At 49.1% G+C, this 26,001-nt stretch overlaps 2 protein-coding genes across 11 annotated transcripts in view; both read right to left on the reverse strand.

Annotated features, from left to right (window-relative positions):
* C15H10orf82 (chromosome 15 C10orf82 homolog) overlaps positions 1 to 17,194 on the reverse strand; it is a 21,667-nt gene extending 4,473 nt beyond the window's left edge. The window contains exons 1-7 of one of the 5 annotated variants that reach the window (XM_027595956.2): positions 16,441 to 17,003; positions 15,622 to 15,687; positions 13,361 to 13,579; positions 11,588 to 11,774; positions 10,968 to 11,068; positions 10,678 to 10,846; positions 7,254 to 7,687 (exon numbers count right to left, since the gene is read on the reverse strand). In XM_027595956.2, coding sequence (XP_027451757.1) covers positions 10,701 to 10,846; positions 10,968 to 11,068; positions 11,588 to 11,774; positions 13,361 to 13,579; positions 15,622 to 15,687; positions 16,441 to 16,447 — 726 coding nt within the window. In that variant the 5' untranslated portion in view covers positions 16,448 to 17,003 and the 3' untranslated portion in view covers positions 7,254 to 7,687; positions 10,678 to 10,700. Of the gene's footprint in view, positions 1 to 7,253; positions 7,688 to 9,144; positions 9,703 to 10,499; positions 10,847 to 10,967; positions 11,069 to 11,587; positions 11,775 to 13,360; positions 13,580 to 15,621; positions 15,688 to 16,440; positions 17,004 to 17,097 lie in introns of those variants that run through there. The other 4 variants (XM_027595955.2, XR_003520312.2, XM_027595957.1 and 1 more) reach the window with 4 other exon arrangements.
* Positions 17,195 to 18,390: 1,196 nt separating this feature from the next.
* The window catches only part of HSPA12A (heat shock protein family A (Hsp70) member 12A), a 155,759-nt gene continuing 148,148 nt past the window's right edge, over positions 18,391 to 26,001 (reverse strand). For 4 of the 6 annotated variants that reach the window (XM_027595948.2, XM_027595945.2, XM_027595946.2 and 1 more), the window contains 2 exons: positions 23,578 to 23,681; positions 22,010 to 22,677 (listed from right to left, as the gene is read on the reverse strand). In XM_027595948.2, the coding sequence (XP_027451749.1) occupies positions 22,040 to 22,677; positions 23,578 to 23,681 (742 nt within the window). In that variant the 3' untranslated portion in view covers positions 22,010 to 22,039. Of the gene's footprint in view, positions 22,678 to 23,577; positions 23,682 to 26,001 lie in introns of all 6 variants that reach the window. The other 2 variants (XM_027595949.2, XM_027595947.2) reach the window with 1 other exon arrangement.

A 26,001-nucleotide genomic window follows, 5' to 3' on the forward strand; every position in this document is an offset into this window, starting at 1 on the left:
TCCCATGTGTTGCCCACCCAGCTTTTAACATGCTAGGGGAAGAAGCAGACCCCACGCAAGAACAGCCTCTCACAGGACTCAGAGCAGTCATTACTTAGATTAAAGCCTGTCCATGGCGTGAAGGAAGAGGGGCTTAAAAAAATTAATACATGCGCGTGGTGCAAAATGCAAAAGATCCAGGAGAGTATTCTTACACAAGGTATGTCTCTGTCCGCCTTCACCCTCCAAGTCTCTGGTTCCTCTTCCCAGAGACAACCAGAGTTTTGGTTTTTTTTTTGTCCCCAGAAATATTCAACTTGTACACTCAGGTGTGGCCATCTCATAGAGCCAGCCCCAGCCCCACCGTTTTTATTTCAGAGAAATGGTAGCAATAGGTACCATTCTCACTTTGCTTTTTGCACTATCGATAAATTGGATATTCTTCTCTAATGGTACAGAAAGAGCCTCTTCATCCTTCCTACAGCTTCATAGATTCCACTGAGGAGGGCTTGTGGTGTGGTTGTCTCTGCTACTGGACATAGACGTGTTTTCCAAAATTTCCCCATCATGAATATTCATGCAACTACTATCCTTTATGATTGTTTTACATTGTAAAAATTTGTCCAGTAAATGTTTAAGATAGATTTCCTTTGGTCAGGATTGCCAAATTGCCTTCTGTAGCCAATATACCAACTTACACTCCAACCGACTTCATGACATGGCGGACCCATGCCAAATTGCCAGCCTTATAGGCCAAGAAGCCAAATACTGGTAATTTCATACGGTTCCTTCTAACAGGAGGGCGCGTCGTACCTTTTCCAGCACAGTGAATTGTCTAATCATTTTTTAATTTGGTAGGTTAAAGTGTTGTTCCCTAAACTGTAATTTGTGTTTGTTTTACTATGAATGAGGGCGAACATCTTTTCCGTGCTTAATGGCCCTTTGTCTTTCTCTGTAAATCGTCCAAATTGTTTGCCAAGTCTAGGCATTTTTTTCATCTCATTTTTACTTTAAAGGGCACTTTAAAATTAAGAAATTGGAATATTCTGTCAAATGCAAATATTTTCCCCAAGTTATCCTTCTCCCTGGGAGGCAATGGTAAGTGAGTCGAAGGGCCTGGGCATCTCCTCACAGGGCCTGGACCCGGCTCCTACCTGGAAAGTTCTGCGGGTGCCGTAATCCAAGGGGCTGCCCGGAAGGATCGAGCCACCTGAACTCACACTAGGTTAAGGCCAGGTGGTTCAGCCAGGCCCAGGTTTCCCTCCCAAGCCAGACACGGGCCTGTATGGTCTTCTTCCCGAGGCCACTGAGCAGGCAGAGTCTGTGCCCAGGTCCTGGGGTTTTCGGTGCCACCCAGGCAGAGCAGTGGGGGCCTGTGTGGAACTCAGCCGGCCTGGCCTTCTGGCCACATGTGGCCTCCCACGCCCCCTGGCCAGCCTGCCCACTTGTTCCTGGGACCCCAGTGAGTGGAAGGCTGGTGACAGGTAGCAGGTGTTACTTTTGGGGCCTGAGGCATGGTGGCATGGGGTACAGGAGTCGGGCAGGAGTTGGGGTATTTACTGTTCAATTCTTAGAATCCAGAAACAGCTCCAGTTAGCAATTCTGGGACCGGCGTCGTGACAGAGCACTGCAGGTGATTCATCCCGAGATTCCAAGAATGAGAGCAGAAGGAGCTCTCCCTCCCCTCTCCAGGGATGCCTCGAATTTATAGCAGAACAGCAGTGCTCGGGCTCAGCACCCCGGGGGGGGCGGGTTCTTTACTAGCCTTTTCTCTTTGTATTTTCGACATTCTTTTCTTGAAACCCTATCCAGCATTTAAAATCTTGCCCTAAATTGATGAAATAGGTCCATATCTGAGACCTATGAGGCTCCCTAGATCTTAATAAAGCTACAAATTCTAGAACAGAGGTTCTCAGCCCTGGCTGTATATCAGAATTGACCAGGTAGCTTTAAAAGAAACCCCACGTCCAGGCCACAACCTAGGGGAGCTAGAGGGTGGAGCCCAACACCAGTACCCTTAAAGCTCCCCTGGAGATGAACAGTCAGGGTTGAGAACTACTATGTATGTTCCCTTCTAAGGGTGCGCAAGGACACTTGCTAATCTTTTACCACTTCTCACCCTGTGATATTGGGCTGTTCAGGAGGGCAGAGGTGGCTTTGAATCCTGGTGTCCTGCCTTTCTACCCGAACTACCTGGGCTGGTTACTTCCTACCTCCAACCTCAGCGCTTCCCCGGGAATAACAGTAGCCCTCGGGTACAGGGTGGCTGGGACGATGAAACAAGATAAACCATGCAAAACCCTCAGTGCAGTGCCTGATGCGTGACAGACAGCCAATAAATGAAGCGGGGCAGACAGGTGGGCCTGAGTTATTCACAGAGACACCACGACCAAGATTAAAGACAAATGCAGCCTCAGAAAAGGTATTTGAAGTGGACACAACAGAGAATTAGTATCCAGCATACCTAATAAAAAGGACAGCCCAATAGAAAAATGGACAAAGGGACGCGAGCAGGCAACGCACAAAGGAAGATCCGAATAATAAATTTTGAGTTACCAGGGCGCCTAGGTTGTTCAGTAGGTTGAGCGGTTGAGCGTTGGACTTAGTTTTGGCTCAGGTCATGATCTCAGGCTCCTGAGATTGAGCTCCACATGGCGTTCCATGCTCAGGGCAGAGTCTGCTTGTCCCTCTCCCTCCCCCTGTGCTCTGTCTCTTGAATAAATAAAATAAAATCTTTAAAAAATAAAAAAAATTTAAAAAATAAATGTTTGAGTTACCTTTGCCAGTAACGAGCAGAATATAAATGAAATTAACAACATGACATTTGTACCCATCAGACGTTTTTAGCAATAAAAAAGAAATGAAGGGTCCATATATAGCAATATGGGTAGATCCCCCAAATGTCCTGTTGGGGAGAAAAGCAAACGTTGGGAAGATACCATTTAGATAGAGATATTACCATTTATGTACATTATTATTCCCCAAATACTGCTACCCACTGCATATGCACTACAAAATATCAAAACATGGGCATTCAGAATCCTTCCTTTTTTTTTTTTTTTAATTTATGAGAGAGAGCGGGAAAGCACGGGCAGGGGAAGAGGAAGAAGCAGACTCCCCATTGAGCAGGGAGCTCGATGAGGGGCTCGATCCCAGGACACTGGGATCATGACCTGAGCCGAAGGCAGATGCTTAACCGACCGAGCCACCCAGGCGCCCCCCAGAATCCTTCCTTATCAGTAATGTCATTTATTTTTTGTTACAATAGGATGCAAAGCAACTATGACAAAAAGTTCGTCTTTGCTAATTCCACATGGTGGTCACAGAGGTGTTTGTCAATGCTATTTTTTATAGTTTTAATTTTATATCCAATTTTAAAAGAAAAAGGAGAGAGAGGTTTACAATATTTTGGAGTTCAGAACCTGTGGCTGGTAGGAGGGGTTGCTCCGGTGAGAGGCGACTGAGTGGTTTCTGGGATCCCAAGACGGTTCCATGTCTGTATTTGCATTCAAATCCTGATTTATCAGCCACTGTTCCCGAGACACACAGCAAGAGCCTCCCTCCCTCCCTCCTGCATCTGTCACATCAAAACCCTCCATCTTCAGCCTCTGACAGTCTTGCCACTCGTCCCCAGTGTCATGCCCGTCATGCCTGGACCAAATGGCACTACCGAAGAGGACAAAACCCAGGACCTGGGCAACAGCCTGCCAGAGCCAGCAGAGACCACAGTTGGAAAGACAGCTTTATTTCTTAGCATTTACCTGCCCCCGGCACAAACCACGTAATTACTACAAAGATCTCACTGAATCAAGATTTAATGGTAAGAAAAATGCGATACAAAGCCCTCCATTAAGAACCAGGCGCCTTCATCTTGTCTTCTCAGCCTCCGTGGGGGAAAAATAATGAATACTTTACAAAGCTATTTTGTAACATGTTATGTTAAATGAACAACAAATTACTTTTTCTTTTACCAGCTTTTAATGCTAATAGTCCCATTTATTCCTGACCTTCAGATATATGAGCTATTTTAAATGACAACGTAAAGAGTTCTTGTTTGAAAACGCAAGCTACTTTAGACTGCATATTATTACTTCTAAGTATAGCGTACGGCAGCATCACGCACTGATATCTAACTGGTATATACTTCAGTTGACATTTATTGTTCTCCTGCATATGTGTCAAATTTCTTAATGATGACTCTGACAAAGGCATAGAGCTTCATATATATAAATTACATTTGCTACCATATAATCAATGTTATCTATTTGTGACAAATCATGTTCAAAATAAAAATTGAATTGATCTGTCTGTTATTTTAATATTGTGCCGCTCACAGCAAGCCTTTGATTGAGTCTTAAACACTTTAATGTTCTATTTTTGTTTCAGGCAGATCAGAAATGGGGTTTGCACTATTCAAGCTAAAACAATCTGTAAAACAACAAAATCAAATTTCAAAAAGCATCTTTGTTTTCCAGCCACAGGAGTAAATTTGGTGAAGCTATCATTACAGGGTACACAACTTAGCGACCAAAGCCTCACACGCACGTTTAATTTCTGTGCATCTATTTCATCTAAATTAGATTTTAACTGTAATGCAGGGTACGAAAAGCCTCTGCAAGGCCTTTGTCTCTACCTTTTCTGTTGACCCATTGCAGGCTTCCTCCCAGCTAATCTGAGCTCCACATTACCTCGCCCTGCTCCATTTTGGCAGTGGGTTTGGATGATGGTCTGTGTCCTGGGAGCACGGCGGTTCTGTTTCCCAGAGCCCCCAAAGGGGTCTCTCTTAAAAGGGCACCTGCTTGACCCAAATTACTTATGAGATGCATCACTTATGACTAGCTCCTGGCTAGCATCATCCCCTTGGGTTAACTCGTTGTTTAGGGCAGGGGGTGGCAAATGGGGGCCGGTGGGCCACCTGTGTTTTTAAGGCCCTCCAGCAAAGAAGAATTTCTTCTGTGAATTCTTACACATTTTAAAATGTTTTTTTACGAAAATCAAAAGGAGAATACTATTCTGTGACGCGTGAAAATTATATGAACTTAACATTTCAATGCCTATAAATAAAGTTTGATGGGAACTCAGCCACACTTGCTCATTTACATATTGTCTGAAGCTGCTTTCCTGCTAAGATGGCAGAACTGAGTATTTGCGACAGAGACCAGATGGCCCAGAAGCCTAAAAAATTGACTATCTGGCCCTTTAGAGAGAAAGTCTTCAAACCTTGTTTTAGAAGGAAGGGCCTTAGTAATTTACGTCTTTATTAAAAGGGTTGTCACCTTCAGGGCGGGAGGCTGAGGGAGCGTTCAAATAAAAAGCTGCGTTCGCAACAATCAATTTCATAGAAAGCTTTATAGACGCATTGGCTGAAAGGTCCTCAAAATGTTAGATAAAAGAAGTTAGATAAAATGAGGGGAAAAAGGACAACCAAGGAAATAAAACAACCCCAACCTTCACCAAACCACAGATGTGATCAATGTGTACACAAATTATAAGTCCAAAATGCCCTTAGACAAATGGGTTGAAAAATAAGCAATCACCAAAATTGTGTTGAGTTTAAGCAAATGGGAGTGGCTTTGGGTCAAATGGTATTAAGCCAGAGGTCTGTTAGCACCTGCCAGTCACCCAGACCCGGGAGCCGGGGTCTGAGATGATGGAAGAAGGCAGGGAGTGCCTCAGCCAGATCGAGAGGCCTGGGGAGAGTTGCCCTTGGTGTGACCTTCAGGAGAACACATACCAGAAACAAGGCCTAAAGGACCTTAGGGTTGGGTGTTCGGCCCCTTCAGGTCATGGGATGCCTGGTGCCCCTTCCTGATGGTACCCCTGGCTGGTCGGGGAAGGTGGGGTATATGCTCCCTCTCAGCCTTCGGAGAATCCAAATAAATCTGGTTTGAATCCAGGTATGAACACCGGCTTTTGTGGGGGACACATGAGCCTCCTTTGGGGGAGCCTATTGTTGGAAGACTGATGGTGGCTGGTGTACCCCATTCTCTCCCCGCCCCCCAAGGCCACCTCCATCAGCAGAGAAAGAGGCTTTCAGGGAGAAGGCAGGTGGGGACTCTGCCTGCTGGGTCTTCCCATCTAATGCTGGCTCACATTGTAGAGTGCTGATTCTGGGCTGGGCACCAGGGGAAACTCTGGGTATTTGTTGGGGGAGAAGTAATCTGCTTGAGGAACTCAGAGGGCCTTTGGGAAAAGAGCCAAGACCCTAGCTCTTGAAACTCTCGGGGTGGGAGAGAGAGTCTGATGAGCAAGGCCTAGAACAGGGCAGGGGATGAGGGCCTCCAGTCTCTGGCCTTAATCCAACCTCTCAACTTCTGCTTTTGGTGGTGGTGGTCCTTTCTAGAGCCTTCAGTTCAGGTAAGGGCAGCCTCTGAGTCTTGTGCCAGCAAAATGCCAGGCCATGCCCTTTGTGAGCATGATTTATTTAATCCTCTCAAATAACCTCACGACAAGGCATCATCATTGTATAACAGGAAACTGGGGCTCAGAGTGGGTGAGATTCTCACGCCAGATCACATAGCAGTCCCATGGCACAAACCAGTGTGAATCCCCCTGCAGCACCCAGCTCTCAACATCCTGAACTTCATCATACCAACTCTGTCGCATTTAGTGTACTTTTGGGTTTCTCATTAATCCTCTCATCTCTGACCTCAGACTGCCTGGGTTCAAGTTCTGGGTCTGCCATTTACTGGCTGTGTGACCCTGAGCAAAGTGCCTCAGTTGGTTCATCCATAAGACGAAAATGTTCGTAATAAAGAATACTAATTAAATAAGCTATTCCAGGTAAAGGACTTAGACCAGAGCCTGACATAAGCAAGCACATTAGCAACTGCTGCGGGTTTTATTATTGGTCAGTGATGCCTGATCTGCGTCCCTTCTGAGGTAGAATCCCCGGGAGAAACATACGTTGGTAAAGAGTACTTCATTAGTGGCCAGGGGCCCTGGGTGCTGGACCATTTTGTGTTAATGATTCACCGTGTGGGCTCAGAGACATAACGCCCCCATCCCCAACCCATGTCGGCAACATTCCTGGGTCCCTTTGCCCCAGTTAATTGACAATAACAATATTTCCTGAGCACGTGGGGGCCAGATTTACCTGCCTAATCTCTGTATTCTCATAACCAACTGGGCTCCCGAGTGAGCTGTTTTGTTATCTTCATTTTACAAAGTAGGAACTTGAGGCTCAGAGAGGTTAAGGAAAGCATCCAGAGTCACACAGCCAGAAAAAACACAGAGTTGAGATCTGAATTCAAGGAGTCTGCCTCCTGGCCACAGGCTTCACAGTTGTGCTGGAGCAAAGTTAAAGCTGTGACTGAGATCAGGTTTAGAGGCAGCCCGTCATGACTCTGTGGGCTGGGGAGTCTGGACAAGAAACCAGACAGCCCCTCCCAACAGCCTGCCCTCGGGGGATTCTCACACAGGAAGATAAAGAATTGACCACAAAAGAGCCCTTCAGTGCTAGGGAAGCCAAAGTATCCCTGACAAAAGGCCCCGTTGTCATAAGCAAATGCACAAACCCTCACCCTCAATTTGTTTCTTCACGTCTCCAGACCCAGGGACATTTGTCTTATCAGGTAATGGAATTGTTTTTAGTGGCAAGAATGAGCTCATTACGGATGCAGCTTGTGCTAATAATGATAATGTGCTCGGCAGCGAAACCACCTCTCTGCTTCCCCCGACAGACGGACGACGCTCCAGAAATTACAGGCTAGGGAGAAACAGAGAGGGTAAAGATTAAGGAAAAGAAATACAGTGGGGGACCGCTTCCACAAAAGGAGTTGCAGATTTGTACATTGAACTTTGTGATCTTAATCATGAAGTTGTAGAATTAGATACTATGAAACCATTTTTAATGGCGTTATTCAATTTTGTTACCTGTCACTGGGTTGTTGTTTTTTGCTTTTGTTTTACAGTTCAAGCCAATTTTCAAAGGCAGTACCAACTGATTTAGTCGGTGACTTAAACACTGATGCACAATAGGATCTCATGAACAAGATCGAGATGAGAGCACCTTGCAAGGAAGCATTTCCATCCTGGCCACCCCTTAATTTCACGGGCAAAGAGCTCAACAACCTTGAGTCCAGAGCAGTCATCTACAAATTCTGTGGGTTTGGGAAAGGCGACCAGGCAGAAACGCCTTCCACCTCCCTCACTAATGAGGGGTCAGCAGAGCCGTGGCCGGCTGGACCACCTGTCCCCGGCGGCGGGGGACCCATCGATCTCCTGCTTTCCTTAAGGATGGAGGCGGGTGTGGGGCAGGGTGGGGGGAGTCATTCTCCCAGGGTCTTAACAAAGTTGGAAAAAATCTTAACTATATTCACTGAGGTTTGTCCCAGTCCTTTGAACAAGATGCCAGCTACCTTCTATTAAGACATGGCTTTTTTCCTGTAAACATATGATCTCAAGAAGATTAAAATACCTAAAATAAAGATTTTTTTTTAAGGTAACTTTTTTTTCGTGATTATGAAAACAATACCTGTGGGCTGTGGAAAATTGGAAAGCACTCAAGCAAGAAAATAAAAATAACTAATGATATACCATCATCCAAATAACCACGGGTAGCATTATGGGCTAGTGCCCTCTCCCCTCCCCGCTCTGTTTTAAAAAATGAAAAACAGAATCATAGTGTGTGCGTGTGTGGGTGGGTACACATGGGTTTGCTGTTATTGCACAGTTTTATGGCCTGTTTTTCATGTCCTATATTATAAATATTTGTCCATAACAGTTATTCTTCTATCACATTACTGTTTGGTAATAGGGATAGATTGTAATCCCAAGTCCTGTGGGGTTTGGGTTGCTGCTTTGTTTTGTATGACAATTCCCCTGTACACACATCCTTGGTTGTTTCCCTGGACAAGGAAACCTATCTGGGCCAGGGCCCCTCTGGCTGTCTGGTGAAATATGCAGGCCTCTTCTCACAATAACCGTTTTTATTTTATTTTTTTTTAAGATTTTTTTATTTATTTATTCGAGAGAGAATGAGAGAGAGCATGAGAGGGAAGAGGGTCAGAGGGGAAGCAGACTCCCCGCTGAGCAGGGAGCCCGATGTGGGACTCGATCCCGGGACTCCAGGATCATGACCTGAGCTGAAGGCAGTCGCCTAACCAACAGAGCCACCCAGGCGCCCACAATAAACGTTTTTAAATGCAGAAAGCAAAATACACGACATTACAAGGGAAACTAATTATATTGAACTATGATCAAAGTATTAAATAGGACAATTTTATGAACTAATCATGTGTTTATACATAGACTGAAGAGCAGTATGTTAGGGTGTAGATATGGTCGCGCTAATAACTACATAATTATAAAGTAGTGATCAACACTGACATTACGTTAAGCTGTATGTAACAAAAGTCATGGTCCAAACCCGTGGCTTCTATTAGGCCAAGGTGACAGGTACGGACGGCTGTGGTCTGTTGCGTAAATGAAGGGAATACTAAATCACACTTGGAGGTTTGTAAAAACAAAGAGGTAACTCCTTTCTCATCAAAGTTCTTTATACTCATCGGAGTTAAAGATTTGACACCTGATTTTTCTGCCCAGGGAACCCCAGTGAAAATTCCCGCCCTGTGCAAGACTCCCAGGAGTCGAGGGCATTGTATCGTTTCGGCTCTGCCCGTTATTGAGCCTTTGGATGCCTGCACCGGTCTCTCAGCTCCGGGAGCTGCATTCGATGTCTTCTGAGGGCCAGTGGATGCAGAGCGAGGGCAGAGAGAGTGCCTGTTAGTGGCGACAAGTATTAGCCAGCGCTATGGGCCGAATTGTGTCCCCACAAAACGCCATGTTGAAGTCCTAAGCCCCAGGACCTCAGACTAGGACTTCTTTGGAAAGGGGCTCATTGCAGGTATAATGAGCTAAGTTTAGACACGCTCATCCTGGAAAAGGGTGGACCCTAATCCAGGGTGACTGGCATCCTTATAAGAAGACAGCCATGTGAAGACACAGTGACACAGAGGGGACGTCATGTGACCATAAAGACAGGGATTGTAGTTATGCACCAAGGAAGGCGGAGGATTGCCAGCAAGCCACCAGGAGCTGGAAAGAGGCAAGGACGGATTCTCCCTCAAGGAAGGATTACGTTTCTGAGGGAGCCTGGCCCTATTAACACCTTGAATTTGGATTTCTAGCTTCCAGAACACTCCTGTGTTCTAGCAATATACTTCTGTTGTCTTATGGCGTCCAGTTTGAGGTCCCGTTACAGCATTTGTACAGTGGAACAAATACGTCTCATGTGTGCCAATTGGGGTCTCCTGAGGAGGGGGACTCTGAAACACCAGGGTGGGGTAGGCATGGCATCGTGCCAGTGTTGGGAACTGCCACGTCAGGACCCAAGATGGCCGACAGGGACCGCTGGTTAGAGGGCTGGGCTAGGGCTACCTAAGAGCCTGATCCAGGTGCACAACACTACCTCAAGGTAAGGAAGAGAGTGGCCTCACCCTGGCTCTTCTCAAGGTCAGCGCAACCTAGAAACCCGTCGCCTATAGAAACCTTCAGCATGCTGAGAAGTAGCCTCCTTATTCCCACACAGTGAAAGGTCTTTATCATTAATGACATGCTATTGCCAAACAGACAGGGTGCGGGTGGCCATCGAAAGGATTCTTAGGTTTTGAAATTTCCCTAGTGCCTGTTGGATGTGGGTGAGGGGCTGGTTCTCATGCAAGAAGGGTGAGCTTCTGAGTCCCCCTTTAAGTTCACCTCTCCCTGGGAGGCTGTCTGCATCAGCTTTCTGCATACTTTGCTGAGGACAGTGGCTCAAGATAAATCTTCCCGTTGCACGACATATTTGTCCTTTGGGCACAGCCACACGTCACTGGAGGTCTGGGGTCCTCTGTCAGGGGTCTTCCGTAGCCAAGACAGCTCCCACCTGGAAGAGAAACCATCCTGACCAGTTGCAGGCTGATGGCCCAGCTAAGCAGGGAGGCTACTGCAAACATTTCATCCCCTTTTTGAAAGTAGTGGGAAAGAAAGAAAGAGCACTCCCTTACCTGGGAGAGAAAAATCCGGATATCGGGGCAGCTGCCCTCCATACTGCAAAACTTCTGGAGAAGGGGCAGAAGGAGGTTGTGTGGACCCAACTCCATATATTCTAAAGGACAAAAGTCATAGGCTTACTCCTCTTTTTAATAATAAAGAGAAGAAATTTAATCTATGTAGGTCCTGTGTGAGCACAGCAGGTTACTTTCCAATCCTGACGATTTATCCTAAACTTAAAGGATTATCGTATCTCCATTTTGCAGAAGGGAAAACTGAGGCCAAAGAGCTGCCCTCTGCAGGGCCATACCATGCCCCTCCCTCAGTGCCCTCGGGCCTTAGGTTGCCGCCAGGACAGGTGGCCCTGTGGGTTTTTACTCCCGGCTTCTCCCTGCAAACCAGCAAAGACCACAAGCAGGGCTTCTGGAGAATGCTGGGTGAGGTGGGATGGGGAGTGGAGGGTGCCTGCTTACCGTGAAGGCCCTGCTATTACCAACAAGGCCCCTTCTGTACAACAAACCAGACAAAAAAAGCAGCCCTAGAGCTGGGATGGGGCATCTGTGAAGGCCCTGGCCCAGCATCTGCTCTGGCCCTGGTTCTTGTCACCCGCGGCTGCGCCCCACACCGGACTCACTCCTCAAATGGCTTCAGGTGCGCCCTCTTGGCCTGCTCCATGATGCCCAGGAAGTCCCTGTAGCAGTTTCTGGCCATGACAGCATACCGCGTGGCGCAGCCCAATTCGGTGACCCTGGCTCTCGGGAGGTAGCCAGCCCAGCCAGGGATCGGGGGCTCCTGGAAAGGTTTCTTTCTGTTTTTGCATTCTGTAAAAAGATACCATGCTCCCTGAGGGCTTTGAGAGGCCACACAGTGGGTGGTGCTCCCCAGGTAGCTGGCACCCCAACAGTTACCCCGGTGAACCCCTACGCCTCTAGAGGCCCTAAGAGCAGCTACCCCTGGTTGGTTGATTCTGTGTGCCAGGCACCTTGGTAGGGGCTTTACAAACACCCTCTGAGTTCCTGCTCTCATTCACTGTGAGGGGCTGACACCATTCTTGCCTCTGCCTTATGGAACAGGACACGGAGACCTTAAAGAGGTTAAGAGAGAGTCTTGGCCAAGGTCACATGACAAGGAAGTGGTAGGGCCAGGCTTCAAACCTGCGTCTGAGTCTCAAGTTCTTTCTCTTCAACAGATCCTGCTCCTCTCTCAGATTAATAAAAAAGCTTCTGGGTGGCTCAGTTGGTTAGGCAACTGCCTTTGGCTCAGGTCATGATCCTGGAGTCCCGGGATCGAGTCCCGCATCGGGCTCCCTGCTCGGCGAGGAGCCTGCTTCTCCCTCTGGCCCTCACCCCTCTCACGTACTCTCTCTCTCATTCTCACTCTCTCAAATAAATAAATAAATCTTTAAAAAAAAAAAAAAAAGCTTCACACATTGCTCTTTTACAGTCTACAGAAAAGAAGCAGGAGAAGCATCCAGGTCAGAAGAAAATACATCAGACTCAGCCCCAGGAATCTGCCTTCAGGTCATGAAATTGACCTGGCCCAATTTCCCACTGGTGAGATGAAAGATCCTGCCCGCCTGTCTCCTCCCGGTGCTGTCAGAACAGAATCTCAGAGCTGGAAGGCACCGTGGGGAGCACCTAGTCCATCCTTCCCTGCATTGGATGAAGGAACTATAGCCCAGAGAGGGGAAGCAATGTGCCCTAGGTCACACAGCAAATAGTCACAGAGCTGGGCCAAATCTCAAACTCTTGGGCAGATGTTCTCTGTTATGGCTCGGAAAACTTTAAAGCCCAATAAACACGTGAGTCAGCCGCCCCAGACAACTATAGTAATAGTAATAAAGACAGTTCTGGAGTCCATTACTTTTCCTATAAGCCTTTAGACCTTAAAAAACAGTCCAGGGCAAACCATCATGGTGATTAGCCTTATAGAATCACATTGTCAGTTGTTTTTGTCATTGTTATTGTGGTGTTATTCAGTGCCTGCCAGAGCTGGGTTCCAGCTGAGGTCTGACCTCAGACAAGGACCCTGCCTCTGCAGACTCACTTCCCCCATCTCTAAAATGGGAATAGTATCGACCTCGTGAAATAATGGTGCCCAGCACAGAGAAAGCAACCCCAAAGTGTACATACTGAGACAGCAGGTGCGGTCTGAATGTTCGTGGCCACCTGCAGCGGGGAAGGGGGTCCCCGTTTGCAGCCCCCTCTGGCCTGACCAGGACCGTGTCCCTCTCCCCCAGGAGATGTTTCTTTCTCATCGTATGAAACCAAGCCTTTCCGCCTTGCACCACACCACCTGGGGATGTGGAAGTGGGTTGGAGTCCGCGCTCCCTGGGGCGGCTCAGGGGCTTGCCGGGCCCTGCACTTGGGCCCCAGGAGAAGGGGACTGGTTTCCGGGGTGCCGGTACCCAGATTCAGGGGGTGGTATTGCCGATAGTACTGGTAGAGCGCCCGCAGGACGGTCTCCTCGGAGCAGACGGGCTTCAGCCTCCGGGCAGTGGCCACCGAGCAGCGAAATTCCTCCATCTGGTTTTTATAGTGCTGTGTGCTCTCCTGGAAGATCTTCAGACAGTGGGCCATGTTGTCCTTGCTGGAGGCTTGCTGGCAGCTAAGGTAGGGCACAAAACCTGCAAGAGCCAACAAATTGCAGTCTTCAGAGAGGCCGTCGGAACCTACAGAAGCTCCCAAGAATCTCAGCCCACTCCTTGGCATTTCTTCCTTGGCCGACAACACTGCATTTTCCCAAAGGCCATTAATACAAGCAGGGCTGTTGTTTGCACTGCACTGGGCCCTCCCAAGGCCACAAAAAAAAAATGACCTTGGAGCTGGAGAGGGAAGGCCCATTTCAACAAAGACGATGACAGTAATATTCTTTGATAGCAAAGCCCCTGATGTCAGTCTGAACAGCAAATGGGGAAAGCATTTAATGGGCCAAAATGATAGTCTGAGGAGTAATTGAAATTATTCATCTTTTTAGAGAGAAAGCTTATTTTCCTTGACACTTCCCAAATGCAATTTGGGATCTTTTTTTGTCGGACCATCAGGAAATTGCGGGCTTATTAAAAGCTGAGACCTATTACACAAAAAAAGGTAAATTCATTATCTCTGGGGCCGACCCCCTAGAACAATTTTTTTACCACTTCCCACAAAATAACATATAATCATTACAATTAGTATGGGTAAAACACAAGTATTTATTTAAACTGGAAGCTGAATCCCAGGGCCTACACTATCGTCACAATAAAACTATTTTTTGAAAGAACAAAATGAAGAAAAACTGGTTAAGAACTTGGTTTTCAAGGGCTAAATAAATAAATAAATACCTCTCGCACATTACTGAAGCCCATCATTGTGCCTGTGTCCCTGTGACCTTACCCGGAAATGGGGTCTTTGCACACGTCATTAAGGATCTGGGAATGAGATTATCCTTGACTGGGGATGGGACCTAAATCCAACCGTCTCTGCCTTGGCCCACTGTCTACATCTGGCTGGCTGGCTAGGCCAGGACAGGCACTTTTGATTTTTAGGACACTTGTTGAAAGCACTCCATTATAAGAGAAGGGAGAGGGCGATCTGAGAAAGAGACACAGAAGTGCAGGGCAGAAGGCCACGTGAAGAGCCATACAAAGACGGGCAGAGATTGGAGCCATGCGGCCACAAGCCACGAAACAGCTGGGGCCACGAGAAACTGGAAGAGGCAAGGAAGGACCCTCCTCTAGAGCCTTTGGAGAGAGCATGGCCCTAGCAACACCTGGGTTTCTGACGGCTTGCCTCCAGAACTGTGAGAGAATAAACATCTGTTGTTTTAAAGAGCAGCCCTAAGAAACTAATACACCCATTTAATAGACATTTTTACTTAGCACAGAAAGTAAGTAGCTCTTACTATCACATACATCGAGGCCGAGTGGGGACTGAAACCTCGGTTTGGTAAGAACTCAAAGCCTGTTCTCTTAACCAGCCGGTAGGACCAGGGGTGAGGCTGGGCAACCTTGGAATATTCCCCGTGCATCTCCTCTCCTAAGGACACCTTATGTGAGAGCTGGGGGCCCATGAGGACCACCTGGTTTCTCACAGAGATGTGACTCAGTAAGTTCTCAGTAGCCCAAAAGCCCGAGAAGGAGAACCTTTAGGTAGGGTGACCAACTGTCCCTGTTTGCCAAGAACTTAGGGGTTTCCTGGGACTGAGGACTTTCCAGACAAACCGGGGCACTTGAGCACTCTTCCTCTAGGGGACCCAGGAAGGAATGGGACCCTAAGAACAGCCCTCGTGCAAGACTTGAGAAAGCTCAACTTGGGAAAAAGGACAGGGCCTCGGCTTATTCATTGTGTCTATCCCTTATCTTGGCCCCGAAACACTGAATACATATTAAGTGCTTCCTGCATACCAGGCCATGTCCTGCAAGATCTGGCCTAAGTTATATCTCTCTCCACTTGTCAGAACTCAGTTATATCTCTCCATTCATCAGAACTCAATTATATCTCTCCATTCATCAGAACTCAGTTATCAGCCATCTTCAGCAAGGGAGGCTTTAACAAGTGTATTAAAAAGCTAAAGTGCCCATACTGGCCCAGGCAGTCAGAAAGACAGGGACAGTGGACCAAGGTAGGGACAGTGACCAGGACCATGGTTCTCCTGCCAAGCACATCCGCAGGGCAACACACCACTTACCACTGTAGCCTGGTGCGATTGGCAGATGTCTCATGAAGGTCTCGGAAGACTCCATGATTCCGCTGGCTGTTAACGAAGGGAAGAGGGAATGAAATGATCTCATCCAACGTCCCTGTCTCAAAACTCACTGTGTGTGTTAGAGCTCTTGGGAGTAGAATGACCCCGTCCAGGGGGTTGGGACAGAGAGGCAGCACCACCATCCTCACACAGAACCAGAAGACACTGTTGGCGTCAGTTATAAAAACAAGAGGCGTTCACCTTTTCGATGAACTTAGATACAGGTGTGCAGACAGATGCCCATCCACAAGCGTCTTCCCTCCTGGGACCTCCTCCGTCCACCCAACCTTCCAGCCAGCGAGCCAGCCCGCCCGCCATCGTGAACTGTACACACATCGTGGCCAACAACTGTGATGAGGTTAGGAATATAAAGATGAGTGGGACCCAGAAGAGAAGCCCCCCTGTGAAGCCCCTAACCCTCAGAAGAAGGAAGAGATGAAGCACTCCCACCCCCAGAGCCTTTCTTTCTCCCGGGCAAAAGGTTGCCCTGGGGATGTCTGCTGCCCCCCCCACCCCACCCCACCCCCACCACCGTCAGGACAACGGGCAGTGTCTGGAGACATTTTTGGGTGTCACAATGGGGGGATAGGGTGCTATCTAATGAGTTAGAGGCCAAGGATGCTGCTAAACATCCTACAAGACACAGGGCAGCCCCACAAGGAAGAATTAGAATAGTTCTGGCTGGAAGGGCTCAGAAGTCCCCAAAGGTTGGCATGGAGTCCAAGATGGGTGAGCAGGGGGTGGTGGTGGGGGGTGGATCACCTGACATCGGGTTTATGCGGCTGCTGCATCCCCAGCCAGACCCCTTCCCCCTTCCAGGATGGCTTCTGGTCCCCCCTCAAAGAGCCAGGTCCCGCATTGGGGCATCTGTTGATGCTGCTGCCAAGCCAGTTCATCTCTCAAAGTGAGACCTTGGGGGCCACGACGGGTGGTCTCAGGGGTGGCGCGGAGGGCCATGGTCCGCATTCAGTCAGCAGTGCTGGGAACTGTAAACACGGCTCACACACAGCACTCACTCCGTCCGATGCAGCTGTCGCGGGACGCACTCCTGTTCAATCCTCCCCTCCCTAAGGGTTAGTTCCCGTTTGAGTCCCCCATTTATAGATGAGAAAAAGAAGGCACGGAGAGGCTAACTTGTTTAAGGGTTCTCCCATCCAAGGAGGTAATGGACGGACGACATCTAATTCTGAGGGCAGCATTATGTTATCCAAAGGCGTGGCCCTGGGGAGGGGCTCAGTCCGGTGAGGGTGGGTGGCAGCCTGGGCAGCGGCCTGGACGAGGTGAAATCCGAGGGGAGGAGCGTGGAGAGGATTTGTGCTGGAGATGGGGGCCCGGAGGGGTCGGTAAGCTCTGCCACAGCCCCCGCCCCCCCCCACCCCCGCCTGCTGTCCTGGGGCAGCCGCACTCCCGCGTCCTCACCTGGGCCCGCCTGCCGGGATCTCTGCTACCCGACCTCCAGCCCTCCAGATCTGCCTGCCTCCGCCCGGGTTCCTGGCCTTTGTGCGCTCACCCCGCGGCGGGAGGGGAGGGGAGGGGGCGGGGGGTTGGGAGGAGGGAGGGGAGGGGAGGGGGCCCGGACCCGCCCCGTTGCCCCTCCGCCTCGCTCCCCCTCCCTCACTGGACGGGAGCCCGCCCCGCGGGCCAGGGGGTTTGGGGCAACCCGAGTCCATGTGGGGGCCCTTCCCCCTGCTGCCCGCTCAGCATCAGCCGCAGGCGTGAAGTTCAGGGGTTTGCCCAACCAATACTAGGCATCTGAAGCTGTTCTCCGTACATGGTCTCCCCCGACTTGGCCCCTCTGGGTTTTGGAACTGGGGGGAGCGCTACGAGAGAGGATCTAGGTCAAAGCCGCCTTTTCTGCTGTCGACCCTGGGGCGGGGGAGGGGAGGTAAGAGGGTTGGCAGCCGGCCTTCCTCCCGGATTCAGGGTGGTGTGAGGGGCTGGCAGGGGGATGGCAAGCAGCCTGGGAGGGAAGGAGAGGCCTGTGTGGGTGGTGACTTCCCTTCACACCCCTGCCCCCCCCCCCCCAGCCCTCTGTCTTCAGATGGCGGAGACAGGGAGGGGGACGGAAAGGGGGCAATGAGCCAAAATGAAGAGGGAGGTGCCAGGGAGGTGGAGCCAGACTATTTTCTAACCATCCTCATTTTATGGGAGCTACAGGGGGCCTGAGGCTTCATCTCCCTGGACTGAAACCAGGATGCCCACTGAGTGACCCCGACAGCAGGAATGAGGGCTTTTCCAGACCGCTAGTCCCAGTGGGGCCCTGTACTCCAAACAGCTGAAACCTGATCACCCCAGGGCACTACTTTCCAACAGATTTGTTTGTGTCACTGCTTCTCCCAGCCTTACCTGCCTCTACTTCCTGGGAGCTGAAATTCAGATGAAGGCTGGTGAAGCTACCCACTTAGGAAGAACCCCTTTGAGCCAGCCCCCTTCAGTGTCCTTAGGACTCCACTATAGACTCTCCGGAAGCTTCTACAGCCAGCTCTGGAGGGTGACCCAGGCATAGAGCCTGGAATAAACTCAAGATGAAGCAGCCAGCCGGCCATGCCTGCTAGGATGGGAGGGCTAGGCACCAGGCCTCGGCCCTTCCGCTTTGTCTTCAACCACCTGCATTTGGGTGCGGTGCAGCAGCCACCCCGGCTCCTCTGCCTTCTGTCTGCCTAGACCACTTTCTGTAGCTTGGAGGGAAAAGGGGCTCAGGAACATGGATGGAGCCGTGGGTCCCAGCAAACAAAGGAGCCAGTCTTGTTGGAATGAAAGTGACTTTAAAAAAGCTTGCAACATTTGAGAAAAGACCTGAAACTCAATCTCCATCTGAGTGAGATGGGGCAGAGGGGGAAGTCAGCAATGATGCATCTATAATTCCATTCACAAAATCATAGTGCAAAAAAAAAAGTTTGGGCCACACGAGATCCAGTTTTTGCTTTATTAGACGTCTGTGAAGACAGAGTTTGCAGGTACAATCCCGTCAAGTTGTGAACAGCTGTGAAGTTCTGTGGAGTGTGACTTTATCTTGTAGTGAACAAGACCCCAATGGCTGATATTTTAGAATAAAGTTCCATGTTCCAAGCAGATGAGAAGTGTGACGTAATGGACAACACCTTTTACACGAGTCATCCACTTAGTCATTTCCCAGCATAAATACGCAGCTTACTCACAGCTACTTCAACTCTACAATGTGAAATTTGATCTTCGACTAATAATGCATTTGGACTCCTGTTTATATTGGCGCATGCGATTCTTTGCCACCCTGGCAATTAACCAGACCTAGACTCTAAAAGCTAAACTTGATCTAAATAACATCCGAGGGGGCGGGCAGGCTCTGCAACCTGGACTTACTCAATCTTCCACTCTGCGTGAGTGCCTGTACGCGTTCCTTCTCTCCTGTCTGTCCGTGACTTGTCTGTCATTCAGCACTTACTAATGTCTGCTGTGTACAGAGAGGGCAGTTAGAAGGCCGATCCTTTGACAGGTCTGCTTCCAAAACATGAACATCAGATAATACTCCAGGGACAGCTGAGTAATGGTCAAGACAACAGGCCTTTTAGAAACTTTCTAAGATTAGAAAATGTGTCCACGTGTATTTATCCAGTGTTCTCATTCTAGAGTATTTCCGGGGGCAGGAGGGAGAGGAGGGATGGATTGGGGGCTTCCCTTTAAGAAGCTCGACTACTGGGGCTGCATTTCTGGGGCCAGAAGAAAGTCCGGTAAAGTTATCACCCCTCTCCATCACCTGCTTGCCAACAGCACAGAGTTCAACCAACTCGCTAAAGAGAAATCAGACAAGGAGACAGCCTCAGTGCAAGGTGGGAAAGGTCTTACATAAGCCAAAAAAAAAAAAAAAAAAAAATAGACTTCACTAAATTACTCGCACTTAGACTTAATCAAGTGGAACAGCTGGATTTGTGCCCCTACTTGATTCCTTCCTGGAACCCTGTTGTGCAGACAACACGGCACATGGGGACCACGTCTGGCTGTCAGAGTGACCCAGCTCTGCCCCACAAGAAGCTGACAACCCTGCAGGGACGCAGAGGGTTTTCGTAGGTCATCCTGCACAGTCACGTGGCGTACAGAACCAGAATGTTCAGCTCTCAAAGACTGGGCAGGAGAATCGATACATGATTATGCTCCTTTCAATATAAACTGTGAGCCTCTGGCAAGGATGTGAGTGAAGCAAGGTCTGACAAAGCTGTTGATCCGGCTGTTGTCCCTTTTTTTTTTTTTCCAGAGTATTCAGAGCCTCTGCACCTCTGACTCTTGCTCAGTCTCGCATACACGGTCCATAAGCTTAGTATCGGGTACAAATCGATAAGTAAGCGCAATTAAAAAACGAAGCCATGGGAAATTAAAGGCAGCAATGTCATCAACAAAATTCAAAGAGCATTTTCCTTTTGTTTTTTTTTTAACAAAGCACATTGTAGAAATAAAGATTCTGTACAATATTCTAATATCGTATGTACATAAAATTATATTACTTATAACTAAATTGAGAAGTCTTATTTGCAGAGTATGGCTGGCAACACCAAAGAAAGACCCAGAACATTTAGCTTTTGAAGCAGAGCAGGCAGCAAGAGAACCCTAGCAAACACACCTCTGTGCCTGGACGCGCAATCCGGCTACAAAGTTAAGTCGTGTGACTAGCGTTCTCTTGGTCAGCGGTTTGTTCGTGTTTCACATTCTAGCAGGGAATTCTGCAGTAGGCGGTATGGAAAGACATGTTCAAATGAAACTGGAAATGCTATTTCGAATCTGCATATTGGCTACGGTAATGGGTTTGTGAATCCAGCTTGCCTTCGAAGTGAGTCCCTTAGCTCATCCTCCCTTCGTTTGTTATGCATGCCTCCAGGGATTTCAGGTAGGCATGAGTTCCAGCAGAGACACCAGTTGGTTCCTCCTCTGTTCTTAGGGTCCCTTTCTTCTGACCTTCCTCCTTGGCAGGCCATTCCTGTGAGGGCTAAAAGCGCCACCCCCAAGCCAGGTGGAGCCCCAGCCCCCTTCACAAAGGGCAGGGTGTGGGACCCCAGTTCTTCGCTTGAAAATCCCTCTGCCCAAGGGGGAGACTACAGGCGCTGGTGTGTGCTTCAGCTTCCAACAAAACCTAAAGTTAGGAGTTCTCAGATTCCCATGGACCCGCAGTCCCCTGTGGTGTCTACTGAAAACGCAAATGCCGGTCCCCTCCTCCCCCACCAAGACCCAAATTCAATTTGTAAAAGGAAGAGGATCCAGAAACCTGCTTTTAAGAGGCACCCAGGCAGTTCTCACCAGGGGATCCACAGATCAGCTTTGAACCGATCTGGCTGAATTCATTAAGTACAAATCTATGAATTCCTTTTAGCTACGCCTAAAAAACTGAAGATTTTAGTGAAACATTTCATAGTACAGATTCTCTACCCATGTATCACCAGTGTATTCTTCTTGAAATGTGGGAATGCGGGGCCAAAACCCTTTGGGAGACGAGGGGGAGGAGGGAGTTAATTTATAACAATGGACGCTTGTCGAGGTGAGGGGCTGTTCCAGACTCCCGGGCTTGGTGATGTGAACAAGGCAAACTGCAAGCCCATTTCCTCACACAGAAGCCTACTAAGGTTTAACTTGAGTTATTTTATGAATTCAGAAATCAGGATCCAGCACCCGGGGAATGATGTCCCAGCATATGATTTGGGATAAGTCAGCAGCGCCTAAATACCCACTTCGCTCGAAGCCAGCTTTCACCTGCTTAAAAGTGAGGGCATCAGCTCTCCCACTCACTCGAATCCTAGTAGATTAGCTCAGGCGATAGTTACTCCTCACTGAACCTAATCAGAATTGAAATTATGAGAACCTAAAATAGTGCCCAGCGTGGGCAGGCCTCTCCCACCAGCTGCACATGCTCCCAGCTCCCACTGAATCACCGCTTTTAATCACATGATGATGAAAAGAAATTAACTGCAGATGGACAGCATTTTATATTGACTGCCATCCAAAAAAACATAAAAAGAGAAGTCTCAAATAGATTAGGGCATCCTAACAGAGATCCGTTCAAAGCAAGCTGAATCGCCGCTGCAGGAACGGACTGACTCCCTTGTCGGGTGGCTGTCTCACCACTGGGCACCTATGAAAACTAGCTGCTCTTCCAGGATCCTCAGATTTCTTATTCCCAAACCTCAATCTCCATTTCCGACAGTTTTTTTCTGATTCCAGTGTGCCCTCAAAAATCCCTAATTATTTCTAGCCCTAGTCGTTCCCATCTTCCCTGCTGAAATTCAGGTGGGCAATGCTGAGGGTCAAGGACAGAGAAAGAACAGTCAGGGTTGAGGTCAGCAGATGCAGGGGAACAGAGTCCAGGGGTGGGGCGGGGGTCGCAGGCAGCGGGGCGGGCCTGTTAGTAATTTAAGAAGTCAATCCCAACCTTGACGCTCTTCGAGGTGGCTATGTCGACAGCCGTGGCCTTGATCTCTGTGTCCCCGAACTGCATGAGGGTCTGGATCTCCCTCCGGGCGGGCACGGCTGTGCTGCTGGTCCCTGTAAGATCCAGGCGGAGCGTGCCGCACTTCTTCACCCCCGGGTCGGTGATGAAGCTCACCTCGTCATGCTCACAGCTGTAGATGTTGATGACGATGACCAGCTGGGAAGGCTTGGCCGGGGTGTAGCTACGCTTGACCAGCTCCCCCAGGGCCACCGACTGGTCGGCGGAGATGAACTTATCGAAGACGTCGGTGCACCAGCGAGTTCCGTCCTTCACCAGCAGCTTCTCGGGTGGGTGCTTGCCCTCCACGTAGCGGTTCAGCACGCCCACCCCGTATGTGAGCGGCGACCGGCGCACCTTGATGACCGCGGGGTCCAGGCCGAAGAGGACGGCGCCCTTGAGGATGGTGAGGCCCACGTCCTGGGGGATGATGATGCGGCACGTGTCGCCGAAGGCAGCCTGTACCGCTTGCTGCAGGAGGGGCGCCTCTGCAAAGCCTCCCACCAGGAAGAGGAACTTGACAGTGGACACCTCGGGCTTCTGAAACAGGTCCCCTGAAAACGAAGAGGAAGGGACAGCGTTCTGTCACCAAAAGCCAGCCGCCAAGGGGGACTGGTGGCCTTGAGAACGTGGGGAACAGACATGGCTGAGTTGGTTGGGCAGAATTTTTGTAGAGCTGGTCTTTAAAAGAAAGGGGTTTGCACGCCAGTATGCTCAGGAATAAAAACCAAAGCGGCTGGTAAGTAGACACTCATTTTTACAGCTAGATGGTGTTGGTTTTAAGTAGTAATTTGTTAGGCGTAAATGAAGACTGCTAACGTTCTCCAAGCCTGTGGTCCTGTTAAGTCAGTCAAGGCAGGCTGTTCTAAAAACTGTCCTTTGGTTTTCAAAGGGGTTCTGATTTGGTAGGTGTGGGGGTGGGAAGTGGATGGGGGGCCGGGATCCTGAGAAAGGTCCCCAGTGAGTCTACCACGTGTCCCCAGTGAGGGCCACGGAGGTAGCACAGTAACTGCATGGCCGGATTCTGTTTGCCCCCTCACAGGAGACCTTTCTTTGGTCCACATAACTCTCCCTCCTCCCCAGCAGAGATTATGGCTCCTACTGCATCCTGATAAAGCAAAGACGATACATTCCCTAGGCCCTGTCACTCCAGGAGAATATTGCTGCAGAGCTCCCAGCATCCTGACTTTTGGAGTCAAACTCAAGGCCCAGGTGAAGACAGGCTCTGGGCTGCTTTATAGTACCTGAGGGCAAGGATCTGGAGAGCCTATGCCCAGAAAGCTCCCCCATACATGCCCAGGCCCGTCTGCTCCTGCCCAGGCCCCAACCTGTGGCTCCCAGCCCCAGACCCCCTGCCAACCTGACTTCACACACACTAGCTAGTGATGCTAGAAAAGTCAGTCCCCATTCCTGGCTCTGCCCTACTGAGTGGCCGAGCCCTGGCTGATACTTACGGAGATGTTCAATGATGCTGTCAATGGTTGGCTTAAAAAGAGCATTCATGGCATCTGGACTCATCCTCAGCATCCCTTGTGAGGACCACTTCACAAAATCCACGCTGTGGGGGTGTGGCACAGAGAGAAATAAGCAGTGACTGTGTGAACGGTACCCAGTCTATGTGCACAGAGATGGGCCCTGTCGGAAGAGCTGTCACACGGGAGGGAGCAGAAGGGTTCGAAAGTCCTTGGAAATATCCTCAACTGCCAGAACCTGGACCCTTAGGGGCTCAAAAGCTAAGACACAGCCTCTTCTGTTTCTCTTTGCTTTGGGGTGTGGCCCTTGGGATGGTGGAAGCCGAAGTCTAGTGCAAAATATAGGGCAAGAATTAAAGGGATCTTTCTCGTTTGAATGACATTTTTTAATGGCACAATAGTCCAATTCGAGTCCATTAAAGGCTCGTGTGACGTGACCACTGTGCTGCTGCATAAGGCTACAAGCCTGGGTGCTCAGGTGCACTTCCTTCAGCCCTCCAGGCACCTGTCCCACGACCTTGTCGAGCCTAAGCCTACCAGGATGCCCCCTTCTCTGTCAAAGGCGCAGAACGTCCAAAGCAATGGCATGGAACAGAAAGAGCACTGGACAGGGAGTCAGGATCACGAGGCTCCAGGATGGCCTCCACCACTGAGAGGCTGCGGGACTTTGGGGCAAGTTGGGCTGCATTTTCTCTGAGCCCCAGTCTCTTGTCTGGAAATCAAGGATAGTACAACTTGTCTTACCCTCCCTCGCAGGGGTTGTTGTGAAGATGAAGTTACATACCACGTCTGTGAAAACACTTTGGAAACTTTCTGGCACTAAAGGAGCGCCAGGGACTGTTTACTGCAGCACGTACCCCACCCATTCTCAAGTTCAAAGAGGCCAAGCGAATGGTGTCTCTGTCCCTGAAGCAAAGCACACACCAGCTGCTTCCTAGCATCACATTCTAGATGCTGCCAGGGCTCCCCGGCCAGGCAGTCTTTCTGTGGCCTTGGCCAAAGGACAATGTGGGATGGTGTGGAATGACCCGGTGGCTGGCTGTGGCCAGTCTCTCCAGAAGGAGAGCGGACCGGCCCCAGAATTGTGTGAGCAGGACTTGGGGTTCAACTCGGAGCAAGCACCTCTGGAGGGGGGCTGGTGGACAGACAGAACATGAGCCTGGTAAGAATCTGGCCACGACCCTGCTCCAAGGGCAAGAAGAGCTAAAATCATATCTATTTTGTTTCCCTTAAACAGAACCCACGCTTTTTAGAGAAATGGTTGATTGCAGGTCTGGGATGGGGAATATACAAAACGAGCCAGGAGCATCTTCTTTAACCAGAAGTCAGACCAAAACGTCGTATCAATGGGACTCAGGAGCCAATCTGAAGAGGCTCCTACTGGCCAAGATGGGGCATTTTGACTCTAAATCAGGATACAGCCGCCATGGTTTAAAATACATTGAATATGCCTATATCCATGAAGTCTTAATGATACTCCCCTTGAGTCCCCACAAAAGAAAAAAAAATGCATTTGTCACTTAGGAGAATGCCAGGAAATCAACAATATTTTTTTACAAAAAATTTATAAATGAAAGAACCAAGCATTTGTCATGTCTTTCCTATATGAACTGTACTTCAGGGCAACCAAACCACTGAGGAGAAGAGTTTCTCTCTCCAGAAGCATGCTAGCTAACAAATGCAGAAGGAGTGAGAGACTGAGGGGCCACTCCTTAGCATAACGGACCTAGGCAACAACCCTCCAAGGCTGCTAGCATCTCAAAAGAAGCAACCAGCAAACAGCACGTGCTCCCTGACATGAAGCAAGGGGGAAATACTACCCGCCCCCCGCCCATGTAGTAGGCTTGCCAAAAACTTAAACTTGACTCTGACCAAATCTCCAGCTCAATCTGCCAATTTGTAAGAAAATACCAGGGGGCCGAACATGTTACGTGGGCGTGCAATGAGCAAAAACGCCAGACTGGAAGAAACACTATGGGGCAATCAGCTTTATCATCTCATAAACCATAAGGAAAAACACAAGAGGGGGGACCTATATATTAAGTGGGACGTAGGGGCAGAGGCAGATCAGAAAATTGCTGTGTATAGCCATCTTTTGGATATTAATGCAAACTGAAAAAAATTACAAGACAATGGGAGAAATTTTAATGTTAACTGGGTATTGAGGACATTGAAGAATGACTCATTTTAAGTGTGATCGTGATAACAGTGTCAGGGTTATGATTTTAAATTTATCCCCCTTAAAGATACATACTGACATATTTATGGATTAGATGATGATCAGATTTGCTTTAAAATGCTTGGGGGAGGTTACGCGAGGATTTAGGTTGGCCGGGAACTGACAGTTGTTGAAGCTGAATAATGAAGTTCATTTTGCCCAGGAAATGTTTGAAATTTTCCACTCTA

This window comes from Zalophus californianus, chromosome 15 (genome assembly GCF_009762305.2).
Source record: "Zalophus californianus isolate mZalCal1 chromosome 15, mZalCal1.pri.v2, whole genome shotgun sequence".
Taxonomy (NCBI): domain Eukaryota; kingdom Metazoa; phylum Chordata; class Mammalia; order Carnivora; family Otariidae; genus Zalophus; species Zalophus californianus.